We start from the raw sequence: 18,107 nt of genomic DNA, 5'->3' as shown, positions 1-18,107 counted from the left end.
TGGTGAAAGCAGATTCAATAGTAACTACCCAAAGAGAATTAACTTCAGAAGGAAAACATTTGCAGGGCTATGGGGAAAGAGCAGAGGAATGGAATTAATTATATTGCTCTTTTGAAGAGCTAGCTTAGGCACAATGGATTGAATGATCACCAAACTGTAAAATTATATGATCAATAACTGTCATGGAATAGCAAAATACGCACATCAGCATGAGAGCAAGTTCAAAAAGATAGGAAAAAATTAAATGGCCAGACGATGTCCTAATTGACAGGGTACTTCAACAATAAATATTTTCACTGATCAATGATGCATGACAAGACACAGCTCCTGGTAGCAATCTTTTCCTTCCCTAAAGTCTGTCCATAATTGAATACAGTAGCCCAGCTGAGGCCTAACCAATGATTTGGAAAAATTTAGCATTGCTTTCTTGTTCTTGTACTCTTATACCTCTGTTTATAAAGGCATTGGTACCACGTGCTTAAAAAAAAAAGTCCAGTTTTCCATCTTGGATGTGTACCTTAAAATGTCAAAGGTGAGGCCAGCCTTTTTAATAAGTGGGTGGAGCTCACTATTAAGAGCAACACTGTGGCTCAATGAAATAAGATAAATTTGTGCATTGATCTGATACAAACAAGGAAGTTGCTTGTCATTTAACAAGTGCATTGTTGCATCTGAGATGAGGAGAAATTTCTTCACCCAGAGAGTGGTGAGCCTGTGGAATTCGTTACCATAGAAAGTAGTTGAGACCAAAACATTGTACGTTTTCAAGAAGGAGTTAGATATAGCTCTTGGATCAAAGGGTATGGGGAGAAAGGGGGAGCAGGCTATTGAGTTGGATGATCAGCCATGACCATAATGAATGGCGGAGCAGGCTGAAAGGGCCGAATGGCCTACTCCTCTTATTTTCTATGTTTCTATCTTGGTGTCCTATTCCAAATTCTAATTCCAATGCTCTAATTACTTTATATCTACCAGTGACCTGAAGAATCAATGATTGGTGCAGGGGTTGAAAAATTCTGGAGGACAGCTCACTGTCATTGTCTTACTTGACTTATGACTGTAAACAGAACAGTAGTTTTGTGTATTATTAATACATAAAACTGATGTGCTGTGGTGTAATGAAATTGCTTAAGAGAAGAATAATAGATCAAATCTTAGATGCTATTGATAGCTAAAGCAAGTATACAGGATCACAGTTCAGCAAATGATTTACTCTCCTAGGAGAATTCACATGTCAATTGCTACCTGCACACAGTGAAACCACATAACTTATTGCCAAAGTCCCTAGAACTCTGTGATCTTTTGAGGCAAAGTTCAGTGACAAACCTATGATGATTTTATGGTAGATTGTTTACCAAATCTGTAAAAAAAAAAAACAAACCTGATGTCTCCATCTCAATATGTGACCATAAGAACATAGGATCATAAGAAATAGAAACAGGAGTAGGCCATTCAGCCCGTTGAACCTGCTTCACCATTCAGTAAGATTGTGGCTGATCTGATTGTGGGCTTAACAGCACTTGCATGTCCCCCATAACCCTGGACTCCCTGTCAATTAAGGAATTTAATCAATTGGTTGATGTGCAGTAGAATATTATATTTTGAATGAAACTGTGTATATAAATGTTGGCATGGAATTGGTGTTTCATTACAAGTGTTTTCCACTTCATAATATTTGCTATAATACTAGGATAGAATCTTTTCAAAACATTACCCAAAAAATCAATTGATCAAAGTTTGTGTATACTGTAAGTATATTTTGTATAACTTAGTTTAGAAGTAATTGAAACAACATACCCAAATGTTCTATCATGCCTGTTTAGGTAACTCATGTAGGTGGTTTTTAAAATGTAATTCAGGTATGTTAGTTTTATTCTTCAGCTCGATGCTATGTATTATTCCCAGTCCAATAAAGCAGGCATATGCCCTTTTTCCAGGCATATATATGGCGTTCAAGTGTTGACTGCAAGCAGGTGTCTGAAAGCAACCCATTTTTCCCTCCTTTCTTGCAAGGAAATGCCCAGATACTGTTGTACAACTCCACCAAACGGCGTGTTTGGCATTAGGGACACATTGTGTATCTAAATCCATACCCTTTCACCCCTCACCCCTGGTGTAGTATATTGGCACACCAACGTATCTTGCCCTCAGCTATTTCATTTTTCAGCATATAAATTAGTGTTTCTTTAATACTGAATACATTTTTTTTCTGATCCAGGCATTGTGGATTGTAGCATTTGTCGCCTCTCTCCTTTTGGGATTGGACTATGGACTCCTGGTTGCAGTGGCATTTGCCATTATTACAGTTGTTTACCGAACACAAAGGTTAGATACAATTTTTTTTTTGGCTTGATGGCTGATGCGCTGTTGCTTTATCTTTTGAAATTGGTAATTCGTAGCGAATCCTGTGAAGTTTCATTTTTGGTGGTCTGCACGATCAGTTAGTCAGAACCCAGTTTCGATTTCTTACTGAACTATATATACAGTAGGCATGTTGCCATAATTATGCTGGGCTATTAGACAATGCTTTTCAATAGGTGTGTCCACCATCGCTAGCTGGAATATCCATCAAGAAGTTTATTGCAAACATAAAATGTTGGATAGGAAAAGACCAAGTGATCCATTAAAAGTTTGTCTTGTACATTTGTGATTCCTTATGCATCACATCAAAAGACTCTGTATCTGCTAGGTGCGATGCAGTCTCCTGATACAGATATGAAACTCTGATCAAAAATCTAAGACTAATTAGTTAGAGGAAACTGATCAAGAAACTTCCTCTCTCATAATTGTTGGCTATCAAACCTGGTTCAGGAGGCCACGTGGAGTCTGACTTATAAATTGATACCTACCTTTAGTATTAAGTGATCCCCACTCCAGCCAGGACCTGGTTAGTTTTCTTGGTCCACAGTGAATCGACACTCACCTCACAAACTAACAACCTATTCTACAGGGTCACTATTTTATGGGAAAAGATGAATTGCCTAACATCTAACTTGTGTGTAAGTTACACAATGGAACAAACGTGACCCCTGATCTTCCCAAAACTACCCCAAATCCCAGTGTGCATACATCAGTTGTGAAGAAGGGTCAATTTGGACTCAAAACGTGAACTCTGTTTCTCTCTCCACAGGTGCGCCTGACCTGCTAAGTTTTTCCAGCAATTTGTTTTTATTTCAGATCTCTAGCATCCACGGTATTTTGCTTTAATTTCAATCTGTTCATTACCTTATATAGCTTAATCAAATTATAACCGCAACTGCTGTACTGTGAAGTATCTAGGCCCAGCTCCTTAATCCTATCTGGGCAGTTAAAGCGTTTAAACTTTTAATCATTTTTGTGGATAAGGCTTACTCAGGTCATGTACAATGTCAAAATAGTGTGTTTTGTTTTGTAAATTAGAGGCAGGCGATGGAGTAGTGGTGTTATCGCTGGACTAGTGATCCAGAGTTCGAATTTGGTGGACCATCTGCTGTGGTGGGTTTGAAACCTGTCATGGCAGGTGGTGGAATTTGAATTCAATAAAAAAATCTGGAGTTAAAGGTCTAATGACCATGGAACCATTGTTGATTGTTGTAAGAACATATCTAGTTCACTAATGTCCATGAGGGAAGGAAATGTGTCGTCCTTACCTGGTCTGGCCTACATGTAACTCCAGACCCACAGCAATGTGGTTGACTCTAAAATGGCCTAGCAAGCCATTCAGTTGTAACAAAGCACTACAAAGTCACAAGGAAGGAATGAAACCAGATGGACCACCCAGCAACAACCTAGGCACTGGAAACGTCAACAGCAGTCTAAGCCCCGTCTGGGGGCTAGTGCCAAAATTGGGAGAGCTGTCTCACAGACTAGTCAAGAAGTGCCAAGTGGATGCTTCATCACGGCCTCCTCCCAGCATTACAGATGCCAATCTAATTCGATTTACTCCATGTGATATCAAGAAACAGCTGAAAGCGCTGGGTACTGCAAAGGCTATGGGCCCTGACAATATTCCGGCAATAATACTTATGCTCCTGAACTTGCTGTGCCCCTAGCCAAGCTGTTCCAGTACAGGAACTCCCTAACAGCACTGTGGGTGTACCTACACCACGTGGACTGCAGCATTTCAAGGAGGCAGCTTGCCACCCCCACCTCTGAGAGCAAGTAGGAATGGGCAATAAATGCTGACCCAGCCAGTGAAGCCTGCATCCCATGAATGAATTAAAAAAAAAATCCAGTCCTGTGAATCCAGCCTAGTTGCTTTAGATAAACCTTCACTGCTGTAATTTTGAACCTTTAGCGTTATGTGCTATAATATGAAAATCTTACTTTACCACAGATCTGTTCTTTGAATGGCTTAAGCAAGCTTGGTGTTAGTCCTGTCCACATGCATAACACTGCACTTGGTTTTAAATACTCTCTTCTACAACACATCAGGTTTTGCCCCCCCCCCGAAATGGGTCATTCACAAGACTCTCCATTTTTCAAACTAGGTAGTGCTCTGGTAGTTGACAATGTCAGTGTCATGTCGATCACGTTGAGGTCGGTTCATGTCGATCACGTTGAGGTCGGTTCATGTCGATCACGTTGAGGTCGGTTCATGTCGATCACGTTGAGGTCGGTTCATGTCGATCACGTTGAGGTCGGTTCATGTCGATCACGTTGAGGTCGGTTCATGTCGATCACGTTGAGGTTGGTTCATGTCGATCACGTTGAGGTCGGTTCATGTCCACCACCTTGAGGGAAATTGATGGGTATTTGAACATATAAATAAGGGATAGCTGGGACACTAGGTGGAGGTGAGGAGTGTTGACACTGAACAAAGTCAATAATCTCTCTCAGCAAGGAAAGGCTCTGTGTCTTATTTTGACTGCACGAATGGATGTGGATCCTGTTAACGGACAGCATAATTTGAGAATTGTTGTAATGTTCAAAAACTGTGAATCGAATATTTTTAAAAAAGCACATTCATCATGAGTATTAAATTATTATGGCGCTTTCAAGACAGCTGTTTTAACAGTGGAAAAACTGAACTTTTAGACACCAAGCATCCCTTCTGACCCCATAATTATCTCATACTGTTAACAGTTTCCTCTCCTTCGGTACAGCCCAGCTCCCCTTCAAATCTTACCCCTTCCTCAAAAAAACACCCTTGACCCCCCTGTCTCTGCAAACTACCACTCCATCTCCAACCTCCACTTCCTCTCCTAGGTCCTTGGATATGGTGTTCCCTCCAAAATGCATGCCCATCTTTCCAGCAGCTCCATATTTAAACTATCAAATCAGATTTCCAACCCGCCATTACACTGAAACTCCTTTTATCAAAGTCACATTTGCATCCACTGTGACTATGGTAAACTATTCCTTCTTGATCTCTGTGCTTTTGACACATTGATCACACTATCTTCACCCAATGCCTCTCCTCTGTTTGTCCAGCTTTGACTGTCCTCATTTAGTTTCATTCTTACTATCCATTTGTAACCAGTGAATCAACTACAATGGCCTCTCTTCCCGCTCCTGCAGCATTACCTCTCGAGTCTTCCAAGGATCCAACCTTGGTGGTCTTGTATTTCTACATTTTGCTCCCTGTCACATAAATGATGCCACATCACTTGAAAACATGTCAGATTCTGCGCATGCATTAGCAGCAACATAGCTCTATCTCAGCACCATCCCCCTCAACCCCTTCACTGCTTCTCATTTTGTCATATTGCTTGACTTGCATCCAAAATGGGATGAGCAGAAGTTCACTAAAACCCATTATTTTTAATCCCCGCCACACACACACTTCCCTAGCCATCAATTCTCTTTCTCTCCACTGGCCACTGTCTGAGATTGAGCTGGACTGTTTGCAGTCTTAGAGTTCTATTTGCCAGAGTTGAACTCCTGACCCTTTCCATCACCACAGCCGTCAACTTCCACCTCCAGCATCACCCATCTCAGATTATCTACTGCTGAGACACTCAACTATGGCCTTGTTACCCCTAGACTCAGCTATTCCAATGCTCTCATGGCTGGCTTCCCATCTTGCACCCTATGTAATTTTGAGCTCCTCCAAAAATGATAATCTAACTTGCACTGTCTCTTTCAACCGTCCCTCCCTGTGCTTGATGACCTATCTTGGCTCCTGATTTGGCAATGCCACAGCTTTAAAATCCTCATTCTTGTTTTCAAGTTCCTCCCACAGCCTTGTCCCAGCCTATCTTTGTAACCTTTGGCAGCCTTGCAATCCTTCAAAATAGAATCATAGAAATCTACAAAACAGAATGAGGGCACTCAGCCCCTTGTGTCCATGTTAGCCAAAAAACAGCTGTTCAGCCTAATCCCAGTTTCCGCTTGGTCTATATCCTTGTAGTTTAAAGCATTTCCAAGTATATATCCAAGTACTGTTTTTTTTTAAATCCACTGAGTTTGTTTTTACCACTCTTTCAGGCAGAGGGTTCCAGAGCCCCACCACTATACTTTAAATCTATTCCCCCTGATTATTGACCTCTCTGCTAAAAATAGGACTTATCTAGTGTTTGGGCTCCTCAATTTTATACATCCTAATTAAATCCTCCCTCAGCGTCCTTTGTTCTAAAGAAAATAACCCCAGTCTATCCAACATTTTCTCGTAGCTAAAATTTTGCAGTGTGGACAACATCCTTGCATCTCCTTTGTACCTGCTCTAGTGTAATCACATCCTTCCTTTAATATAATGACCAGAACCGCATGCAGCACCCTAACTGTGGCCTAATTAGTGCTTTATACAGTCCTACCATAACCTCCCTGCTCTTAGGCATGGAAACTATATTGAATGTCGTCTTAACCACCTTATCTACCTGTCTTGCCAGCCTCAGAGATCCATGGGTATGCATCCCAAGGACCCTCTGTCTACTGCACTTCTCAGAATCCTTCCACTTATTGTTTTCTCTCACCTTATTTCTCCATACTCTTCCAATTCTGAACTTGTATCCCCGATTTTCTTCACTCCACCAATGAGTGGCCATGCCTTCAGTTGCCTACATCCTAAGTTCTGAATTTCCTCCTTAAACCTTTCCCACTTCTCTATCTCTCTTTTCCTTTAAGGTGCTCCCTAAGATCTGTCTCTGACTAATTTTTTGGTCACCTGTTCTAATGTCTCTTTATGTGGCTCCTGTGAAGCGCTTTGGGATTTTTTAAAACTATGTTAAATGCACTATATAAATATAAATTGTTGTAGTAACAGATTTTGTTTTGGCATGTATCTTATTTGCAGGTTTTAGAAATTAAATTTTTGAACCATATATTTTATTTGTAAACGATAATCCTGACCAGCTAAGGTAATATGTTAATAACTAACCTAACAGTAAATCCAAATTCTTTTTGCAGTCCTAAATACAGAATTCTTGGTCAGATACCTAATACAGATATCTACTTGGACATAGAGGCTTATGAGGAGGTGAGAACCCAGTGTCTCACTGGTAGTTTGCTTTTGGGCAAATTGTAAAATAGATTTGAGTTATGGATTTGCTTAGCCAGCAGCTGTTTCATGGCCTTTAATGTGGTGGAAAATGTTTATATTCTAGGTACAGGAAATTCCTGGAATAAAGATATTCCAATCAAACGCCTCTCTTTACTTTGCAAACGTTGATATGTATGTGAGTGCTTTGTACAAAAAGGTGAGCAATGAGAAGTTTGCAATTAAGTCTTTCTGAAAATCATAAATAAGTGACATTTAATGTTTTGCAAGTGATTACTATGCATCTTTAAAAAATCTTCAGCTATTTCTTCTGCACTCTTTCAGATTGATATAGATCCAGCTGCAATATTATTGGCAAAGAAAAAGCTTGAAGGAAAAAAGAAAGCACAGTCAGCAGAAGGAAGGAAAAAGAAAATGATCCTAAAATTGGTAAATGTAAATATCACAGCATGATCTTTCTTCTATTTCAAGTATTTAGCTTTGGTAGGACTTCACTCGGTATTGCTTTTGTGTGTGTATATCCGTTTGCATTGCTGAACTATAATTTTAATTGTAGGTTTGCACAACATCCTGGGGCCATGCTTTTCTATTAGTTGGGCAATAGTGCATTACATGTATTGTGTTAATTTATATACTTGTTTTATAATTATGTCATTGTAGTTACATGTATGATCAGGATAGTATAACTGGGAGAGAACAGTGTGAGCAAGCTAGAAATTTAGTTGAGTCAAACATAACTTTGTGTTTGAATGACAGCCCCACAGCCCATTCTATATTCAGATGTCTAAAATGCCAGCTTCTTTCATTATTCTGTTACAGCACCTCCGTGTTTCTGAAATTAGTCTAATAACTGGCTACAACAAACTTTCTGGAAATCAGTTTCCAATTATTGATTACCTTGCTCAGGAAAGAAATGCTTTCTGGACATGAGCCCTCTTGAACTACTGTCTTGATGTAAACAGTAATTTAAAAATAAAGTTTAGCATTTTACATTCATCCTCCTGTTAAATATCGTGACTATCTCTATAAGGATCCACTTGTTAAAAAGCCTTTCAGACTGAAGACCCCTAGCCTATCAAGTTGTGCCTCATAACTCTTCCCTCCTAACAGGGATTAAGCCATTTCTCTCCTGGCTAGCTGTGTGGCTGGTTGACCACTTTATTCCACAATCCTTGTAATCTACAATTCTTTTCTTAATGGATATTCATCCAGCCTTCTTATAGTAAAAAATTGCTTTTGTTGAGCTTATTCTGCTTTTCTGCATTGTAAGCACTTCCTCCCGGCATTGGCTAACACACTGGTGTCAATAGATGCTTTGTATATTAGGTTACCCTCTCAGGATCTTTCTTTGCTTATTCTACAGAGAAAAAGTGCAAAGGGGGCTGCAGAACATGAGGTGGTGTCTGTAGAAGTTCCAAATGAACAGATTCAGAATGGAGTTTTGAGTGTTCCAGAGACCATGGAACATGATGCAAACTATGATGAAGAACTAGCAGCCTTTATCAAATCAGCAGCTGACACACATTCTTTAATTCTGGATTTCAACCCAGTCAATTTTGTAGACTCTGTTGGAGCAAAAGTGCTTAAAATGGTGAGTCTTAAGTTTTAATGGGACTTGCGCTAATGTTCACTGACATTGAATTTTTGAGTTTATACTGAACCTGATATTCCCCAGTGATCAGCTGGATGTCACAACATTCATTTTGGTGATTAAATCATCATCAATAATAATTTGTCCACATTGTCTTCAAAATTATCAGTATTCAAAACTCTGGGCATATTTTCCAAGTATTGAAATAACGCATTAATAACAGGTGAAAATGTTTTGAGTTCTGAAGAAGAGTCATATTGGACTCAACTTCTCTCTCCACAGATTCTGCCAGATATACTGAGTTTTTCCAGCACTTTGTTTTTATTATTGAAAATGTCTTGTCTCTGCTAACTATATGTGGGGCCTATGCATCTCAAGCATTTGGGAAATCCCAAAAACCTCACCTCTTAACCATATATAACGTATATCATCATCATCTTTGGTGAATTAGACTGAGGAAATATGGGTACTAGGCAACTTCTCTTCAAACAACAGTAAAGTGAGTAACCACATCGTCTGTTTTAGGTGTTGGTTGCAGAATAAACGCTGGCTAGAACATGAGGAGAAAGCCCCTTCTCTTCGAATAGCTCTGCGGGAGCATTTGCATCCACCTGAGATGGCAGGCTTAGTTTAATGGCTTATCTGAAAGACAATACCTCTGATAATGCAGTGATTTCTCTACTGTACTGAAGTGTATCAGCTTAGGTTATGTGTTTAAGTTGCTGGCGTAAGACTTGAACCCACAACATTCTGACTCCGGTAAGAGAATGCTACCACTGCATTATGACTGACACTGAAAAAGGCAATAGTGAGATCTACTTACTGAGACAGTTTACAGCCCTCTGGCCTTAATATTGATATTTAACGTGCAAGCTGCACACTTAGACCTTAATTACAGTTCTCAATTTTTCTTGGACAGAGTGGCAGTAACCATGCTCTAGGAATAGGGTAACTTTGTGGTGTTTAGCTTCGGGATACCTTATTGGTACACAGCAGATGGTGTGGTCTGTACCCCTGGTGTATACTTACCTTTTACTTCCATTAAACTCCTGGGCCACAGGAGCCTTCTGTGTTTTTCCTTTCATACTTCTCCCACCGCCCCCCACCCCTCCGCCAACCTTCAGCTTCTGATTCTGACAAAAAGCCACTGACCTCAAAAGTTAACCCTTACCTTCACTCTTCACAGATGCTGTTTTTATTTCAGATTTCTACTATTTTGTTGTTTGTTTATTGGGCATAAATGTTATTTGGGATTTGAGAATGTCCTGCTCTTCAAATAGTACAGTGGGATTTTTTTCCCAACTGAACAGGCAAACAGAAGCTTGGCTTAAACTTTCATCTGAAAGATGCTACCTACGCTATTGTAGCACACTCTGCACTGCAGTATTGGCCAAGTACAGATGGTGGTGATGGATGAGGTTAATATTCAAATGAAAATTTTAACAATAGCATACTGAAGGAATAAGTATAACATGGAAATAGTTGGTTATAAGGAGGGAAAAGACAGATAAAAGAATGAGGTTATTAACTTGAGCAGAAGAAAATAGGAGGAAAGGTAATGTTAAAATGAGCAAAATATTACTGCATATATTCTAATGCATGTTGTGGGAAATAAACTTGGGGAATTAAAAGCAATATTGTCATAACAACATATAGATTTAAACTTTACTGCAAACTGGGCAGGAGTAGAAAATATATTAAGTTACAACTTAAATAACAGTAAAATACTACAGGTGCTGCAAATCTGAATACAAACAGAAAGTGCCGGAAAAACTCAGCAGGTCTGGCAACATCTGTGAAGAGAGAAATTAGTTAACATTTCGAGTCTGATATGACTCTTCAGAAGATGCTGCCAGACCTGCTGGGTTTTTCTGGCATTTTCTGTTTGTATTTCAAGTTACAGCTTGTCTGGATGAATGCAGTTGTAACAATTTTCAGGAAGCTTCTCTCCAGAAAACAGTTTGTTTGATCTGCCCATATCTCAGTACCCACCAGTGGCATGCTGGCTGCGTTGTGATCCAAAAATGATCCACAGAATGCACTGCAACTCACTGATTAGTTTACCAGCATCTCTTCACTTGTGACCTCTACTTCTCTTTACAAGTGGTAATGGTGTGGGAACACCATCACCCCCAAGTGCCCTACCAAATCGCACATTATCCTGACTTGGACTTGCTTAATAATTTCTTCATTATTATCAGGCCAGTATGTTGAATTCCCTATTGAGAGGTCCATCAGTTGTAACAATTTTCAAGAAGCTTCTCTCCAGAAAACAGTTGATCTGCCCATTGTTGGCAACTAAGCATAGGGAACCAGTGCAAACTTGCCAGTGTAGCCCACATACCAAGCACAGAAGAATCAGTTGATCTAAAGGTGAACAAATTGTCAGGTACACCCAGTGGAATGTGAGGGCAGAACAGGGTGCAGCTAAATAATACAGTAATTATATTCCAGGGATCTGTTGAGCCATGTGCCATAGCTTGGAGTGGCTAATGTAATGCCCATTTTCAGAAAGAGAGAAGGAACTAACCTGGGTAATTACGATCCAGTGGAGTAAGGAAGTTTTGGAATCTAATGAAATTATTAAATATTTAGTAATGAAATTATTGAATGTCTAGGTGAAGAAAAAGCAATTGTAAGACAATGTGGAATTTGAAACATTGTGCTAAAGACAGATTTTTGAGGAAGTGATAGATGTGGTGGATGGGCTTTCCATGAACTTTCAAATAGTTTTTCAGAAAGAAACCGTGTAAAAAACTTGGGGGAAAAGTTATTAAGTTGGATTCTAAACTGACAAAGAAGAAAGAATAAGAGTTGAGAACAGTTAATTAAGCAAATCGAAATGGATGTTCCTGTCCCATGCGCTACTCATGAATTTGTAGGCAACATTAAAATGGAATTTTTGGTGAGTTATGAAATATAAAAATGGAATTGTATGGAGAATCTATTTTTTTTAAAAGTAAGACCACAGTAGGTGTAGCTGCAGTTTTGGGCTTTCAGAGTAGAATGCCAAAGAGAGAGTACAGTGCAGATTCAATAGAAAGTTACCAAGTGTGAAGGAATATGAATATGAGCAAAGTCTGGAAGAATAGGGCTATTTTTGTTAGAGCACAGCAGACTACAGAAGGATTTGATGGATGATTTTTTTTTGTGTGGGATTTGGAAGCTATGAATGCACTAGTGGAGTTAATGAAGAGATGATACCAGCACTTTGATGGTTCAAGGAAAGGGGATATAGGCATTCAGGATTGTTACACAGGTTTGGGGCTACTGCTCAAGTGGAGGATAAACACCAATACAAAGCAGGCAGAGAGGCCTGCTTTCATGCTGTAATTTGTAGGATCATTGTGTCCTTTAAGAGTGCTACCACGCAGCAAAGCTAAACATATGGTAAAGTGGATGCACTTGAGAAGTTAATGTACAAAGTTATGAACAATTTTATGGTTCATTATATTTCAATAGTTTACTCTTATGCTCCTTAATTCCTCTGACTTTCAAGAACCTGAAAGATGGTGGCCATCAGTTGTTCTTGCACAGTTTAGAAATTTTTTTTCATTGTTTGCAGAGGCACTGGATGATCTCTAGTGTCTAGCTCAGGTGGCCATTTATATCATGAAGACTTTTGTTAGAGAATGGCTGTTTTACCAGTGGGAGCATCACAGCTGAGCTGATTGTACACAACTGGAGTTACTGGGCAGTTAGAAGAATCCTGCTCATTTTTAAATTAAGGATGCTCTTATTGTTGACCTGATTTCATTAAGCTAGCTGCACAGACCAAGTAAATCTTGGAACCTCTTGTTCTGTCTAAAATACTCAGACAAACTTAACAAGCCACTGGAAGAGCCTAAACTTGGAGCATTTTCAAATCCCGTTAATACCTCAGATCTTAAAACTCATGCCGATATTTAACCTTGATTGACATTTTTGTTTCGTAATGTTACCTTTTCAGATAATAAAGGAATATGGAGAAATTGGAATTAATGTCGTCTTAGCTGGGTGCAATGGTAAGTGTAATGCTGTCTAGAAGTTGTTGTTGGAATGTCATCTTTGTGCTAGGTTGTGCAGTACATTTTGGTTCTGGGCATTTGGTTTTTGTAGCAATCATTCATGTATCAGGCATACTGTGGCCAGATGCAGATTTGCTACTTTAACCTCAACAATATGCATTAATCCCACCCTACTATATCTATGCCTACATTTAGTACACCTTATGGATGTTTTGTGTTCAGGACCATTCCTGTTGAGAATTGGTTTAAAGCTGATCATTTCAATTTAGGTTCAAATGTCTAGAAGAGGGTTAGGATTTCATCAGTCTAGGTTAGCTTCAATCTGAAGACCCTGAGGAGAAAGTATAATGTTTCAGAAAATAGCCATCCACACCACTGAGGCCAATAATAGATGATGCTTTTGTTGAAACCACTTTGGAAAGTATGAATGTTTAACAAATATTACTCTTTTTCCCTTTTATTGAAGAATTCAAGCCAATTTCAACAATGTTTTATCACTTTAATGTGGTATTGTTTATCTGTTGAGGTTTTGGCTTAGTAGTTTTAGCATCCAAATACCTACATTTTGTAAGAAATTATCAATAACCATTTGTTGTTTTTGTCCATTCTCCCACCCCTCCTGAAAATGTACTTTTCATTTCCAAGTTAATGCAGCAGTAAAATGGGACAATAGGATTAGCCTGCAAATTGGCTAATGTTTCTGTTCAACATTTATCAGTACTTATGAAAATGGTGACTGATATCGTTTAAAAACTGTTGCCCAGAGAATTGCTGTGCCTGTTCACGATTGTTACCCATATCAAACAACTTCACAGTCTATTCTGCCTACAAATTGTTGTATTTTATGTTTAGAACACAAATCTTATGTTGTGGCGATTCTAAATAAAAAATTGTTTCAATATATTTTGTTTTACTGGCAGAGTCCGTTGTGGCAGATCTGAATAGATTGGATTTTTTTGCAAAATCAGTTACAAGAGGTCTTCTGTTTCATTCTGTACATGATGCTGTTCTTCGTTGCCAGAATTTGGCTTCTTTTGGAGATGGCTCCTCCACAGAAAGGTCCTCCTCTTGAACTGACCATCTTGTTGAAATAAAATCATTTGTTACATTATTTGAGTCTTGACAGACCAGCTAGAAACTAGAAGAATTGCCACTGCAGGAAAATATCGCAGCATTTTCAAGAATGGTAACTGTTTCAAGTATATTAAGTCAGAGGAAATTAAGCCAACAAGACTAGTTTAAGCATTTGTGCCAGATTAATGGGTCTTAACTTTTATTCAGTATGGTAAGAGTTTAAGGTGTGACCAACTTCTATAGTGCCTGGTAACTGAGTAATCAATATTTTTCTGAACTGTTTTCTTAAGTTACTTTCATACGTATCTATGTAGAGAAAGTTTGTATCTATGTACATAAAGTTTGTCTCCCTGAAATTATTGCTTTTCTCCATTGTTGCTGCTTTTTGTTTTACCCATCACTGCCCAAACTGCTGTTTGAGGAATATCTTCATAGAATCTGAGCTAAATGGATGAATAAGTAGCCTTACCTTATAAAACAAAAGCACTGCTCCCATCCCCATCCTTGCTCCTGTTGGTGTGCGAGAGTCAAGTGGAACCATCATTATATCACTAGTACATATGTTACCAATGGGCAGCTTTTACTTTCTGAAATATAGCTTGAATATGTGAACTTTGATTGCCCTTCTTTATAAATATAGCATTAAAATGGTGAAATTTAAATCTATACATTTTGGACATTTAATTGATGAACTTGGGTGCCATTTCTGAGCTGTTATTTTGACATCTTGGTGAGAATCCAGTTGGAAGTGGCACTTGCACTTTTATTTCAAAGTTAATTCCCATAAATATCACTGCTCCTGCTGTTAAAGTAAATAGACACTTCTTCAGCTTAATCTTGTGGACTTTGAATAGGTGACTCTTCAGCTTAACTTTCTCCTCCACTCAATATCACATACCTCTAGAACCCATCTGTATTTCAGCCATGTCATGCACAAAATAGATTTGTATTCCCACTTACTTGCTTTCTCTCCTGCATCCACTCACAGCCATCGTCATTCTGTAAAAATATTAATGTCAACTATGAAAACTGTCTTCTGCGAAATAGTTCCCAAATACAATTATGACCTGGGTCATTTATATTGGCAGTGTTTTTGTAAAATACATTATAATATCCCATGGTTTATCTTCATGGAGTTGTGGTTATGATAAAAATGTGGTTATTTACCCAAATTATATAACTTTCTCTCCTTTTTCTTCATTCTGCATTTTAAGTTATGTTTGAAGTTGCCCTGTATATTACATCCAACTCTCCAAGATGATAAACAAATGCCTTGCTCCTATGCTCCTGCCTATCTCGCTTCTCATTCAGGTGATGAAGAAAAGTACAAATGTGGTTCCCATTTCCTCTTTTAGTTTGAAGTAATGAAATTGAATCCATTTTTGGGAATTAGAAGATTGACTGACTTTTCCCCTCTTACCTAGTCAAGGGATGCTGAAACCAGTTGTAGTGCCCTCCTTCCTTTCCCAGCTGAACTCAAATAACTTGCATACCATGCATTCAATGCGGGATCTACCAACTAAGCTATCAAGAAGTTGCTATATTGATGCCGTATTGGCTGTAGTAATACATTTGCTTTCATTGAAGTAATGTAAATAGAGTTGATGCTGCTGTGAATTTTATTTGTCTTTTTAAGACTTTGAAACCTTATTGGAATCTCTAATCTGTAAAGCTGTTTTTCATCACTCAGGATTTCAGAAGTGTTCAATAGTTTTTTTTTTGAAGGTCGCTTTTTACATTTTACATTTTGCGACTTAAATTGGTAGTACATTATTGATATAATTGTAAAAACCATTGGAGTTATTTAAAATGCAGTTACAAGAATCAATAAAAATGGAAAAGAATGTGTATTCTGCACATTTTCAGCAATGATGGGTAGGTGATCCAAAACAAGTCAGTTTTAGTTGCTGGAGCTAAAACACCTTTAGCAAACCACTTCACTACTAATTTTTATTGGCTTCTGTTCTATTGTCCCATATTGTATTTTAATGGGCAAAACATTTTCTTCTTGCATGCAATATATATTCAACTGATCATGGTTACCAGTATGGTCTGAGCATTGATGAGGCTTTTTTTGTTGAGGATGAAAAATTGAACTGGATGCACTACCTCGATGGTAACATTTTGAAACCATTACTGAAAATAAGCTGTTTCTTCTGCAATGCACTTTTTTAAAAGTAAATATGTGAAGATGTCTCACATTGAGAAATGTTAAAAATAGTATTTTTATTATAATCAGTGTTAGATTTGTGACTGTTCAGTCTAGGAAAGATCAAGGATCAAGTGACACAGTAGTTATTTTCTAACTTAAAAAATGATTTGACATTAAGACACTGCATTTACCCGAAAGAAAGAAGTAGCTGCTTGTACAACCCTTTTAAAAAGTGCAACTCCAGAATGAAGGAATGATTAAGATTTTTCCCTCGGGAAATAGGAATCTGCTCCATTGTCTTGTTCCTCTGTTGCTTATAGTTTTTCAAAAAAAATTAAGCCTGTATTTTTATAACTTTTCCAAATTGATTACTTGGTAGAACGTATAACTAGTGTTTTTCCCAAGTTCCAGCAGACAACTTTTTGTTCTTTGACCCTGTTTATCTATGATAGCCAGTTTCCTTCATAAGTACAGTCTTTCTCTGGAACAGTAACAAGCTCCCTGATACTTTACTCTTCAAACATCCTAGAGAATAAGCAAAGACCATCATACATCTTATTTTGACCAGGTTTAACACTGATCTTTGGAGTAGTGGTTTGATACAATTAATGCATTTCTGAGTTGGCTATCTAATGCTAGTTAATCTACCTGTAATTTTGTCTCAATTGTATTGACCAGGACAAGTTATCCTTTATTGACTATTCATGCTTTTAACTAAATTCACATTTGCAAAGTCTGATCTTAACCTGTCCTAAAATAATGGGGAACTAGGAAATGGCAGAGCAGTTAAATAAATACTTTGCATCAGTCTTCATGGTAGAAGACACTAATAGCATTCCAAAAACACGAAATACTCAAGGGGTAAAAGGGGGGTAGGAAATAAATACAATAGCTATCACTGGAGAAAAAGTACTACGGAAACTAATGAAGCTAAAGGCTAATAGGTCCCGTGGACCTGATGGGTTGCATCCTAGGATATTAAAGGAAGTAGCTACAAACATAGTGGATGCACTGGTAATAATCTTCCAAGAATCCTTAGATTCTGGAAAAGTCCCAGAGGATTGGAAAACTGTCAGTGTAACACCCTTATTCAAAAAGGGAGGAAGACAAAAAACAGGTAACTATAGGCCAATTAGCTTAACAACTGTCATTGGGAAAATGTTAGAGTCTGTTATAAAGGATGTAATAGCAGAGCATTTAGAAATACATAATATAACCAAGCAGAGTCAGCATGGCTTCATGAAGGGGAAAATTATGCCTGACAAATTTATTAGAATTATTTTAGGAGGTAACAAGCAGGATAGATAAAGGGGAACCAGTAGATATAATATATTTGGATTTCCAAAAGGCATTCAGTAAGGTACTGCACATAAGGCTACTTAATAAGATAAGACCCCATGGTGCTGGGGGGTAGTATATTAGCATGGACAGAGGATTGGCTAACTAATAGAAGACAGAGAGTTGGGATAAGGGGAACATTTTTAGGATGGCAACCTGTAACTAACTAGTGGAGTGCCACAGGGATCAGTGCTGGGGCCACAATTATTTACAATGTATATTAAAGACTTGGATGAGGTAAGTGAATGTATTATCGCTAAGTTTGCGGATGGCACAAAAATAGATGGGAAGGCAAGAGGTGAGGATGACACAGTCTACAGAAAAATATAGACAGGTTAAGTGAGTGGGCAAAAACTTGACAGATGGAATATAATGTGGGAAAATGTGAGGTTATGCACTTTAGCAGGAAGAATAGAGGAGCTGAATATTATTTAATTGAAGAAAGACTGCAGAAAGCTGCAGCACAGAGGGATTTGGGAGTCCTCTTGCATGAATCACAAAAAGCTAGCATACAAGTTCAGGAAATAG

At 38.3% G+C, this 18,107-nt stretch overlaps 1 protein-coding gene across 8 annotated transcripts in view; it reads left to right on the top strand.

The window, feature by feature from the left end:
- Positions 1-14,445, top strand: part of slc26a5 (solute carrier family 26 member 5) — a 74,654-nt gene extending 60,209 nt beyond the window's left edge. For 6 of the 8 annotated variants that reach the window (XM_041202381.1, XM_041202380.1, XM_041202385.1 and 3 more), the window contains 7 exons: positions 2,219-2,325; positions 7,327-7,396; positions 7,524-7,616; positions 7,742-7,852; positions 8,781-9,008; positions 12,958-13,012; positions 13,936-14,445. In XM_041202381.1, the coding sequence (XP_041058315.1) occupies positions 2,219-2,325; positions 7,327-7,396; positions 7,524-7,616; positions 7,742-7,852; positions 8,781-9,008; positions 12,958-13,012; positions 13,936-14,087 (816 nt within the window). In that variant the 3' untranslated portion in view covers positions 14,088-14,445. Of the gene's footprint in view, positions 1-2,218; positions 2,326-7,326; positions 7,397-7,523; positions 7,617-7,741; positions 7,853-8,780; positions 9,009-12,957; positions 13,013-13,935 lie in introns of those variants that run through there. The other 2 variants (XM_041202384.1, XR_005944751.1) reach the window with 2 other exon arrangements.
- Positions 14,446-18,107: the final 3,662 nt, after the last annotated feature.

Source organism: Carcharodon carcharias, chromosome 13, assembly GCF_017639515.1.
Source record: "Carcharodon carcharias isolate sCarCar2 chromosome 13, sCarCar2.pri, whole genome shotgun sequence".
Lineage (NCBI taxonomy): Eukaryota > Metazoa > Chordata > Chondrichthyes > Lamniformes > Lamnidae > Carcharodon > Carcharodon carcharias.
The sequence above is the reverse complement of the archived record's forward strand: the minus strand, read 5'-3'. Positions and strand labels throughout refer to the sequence as shown.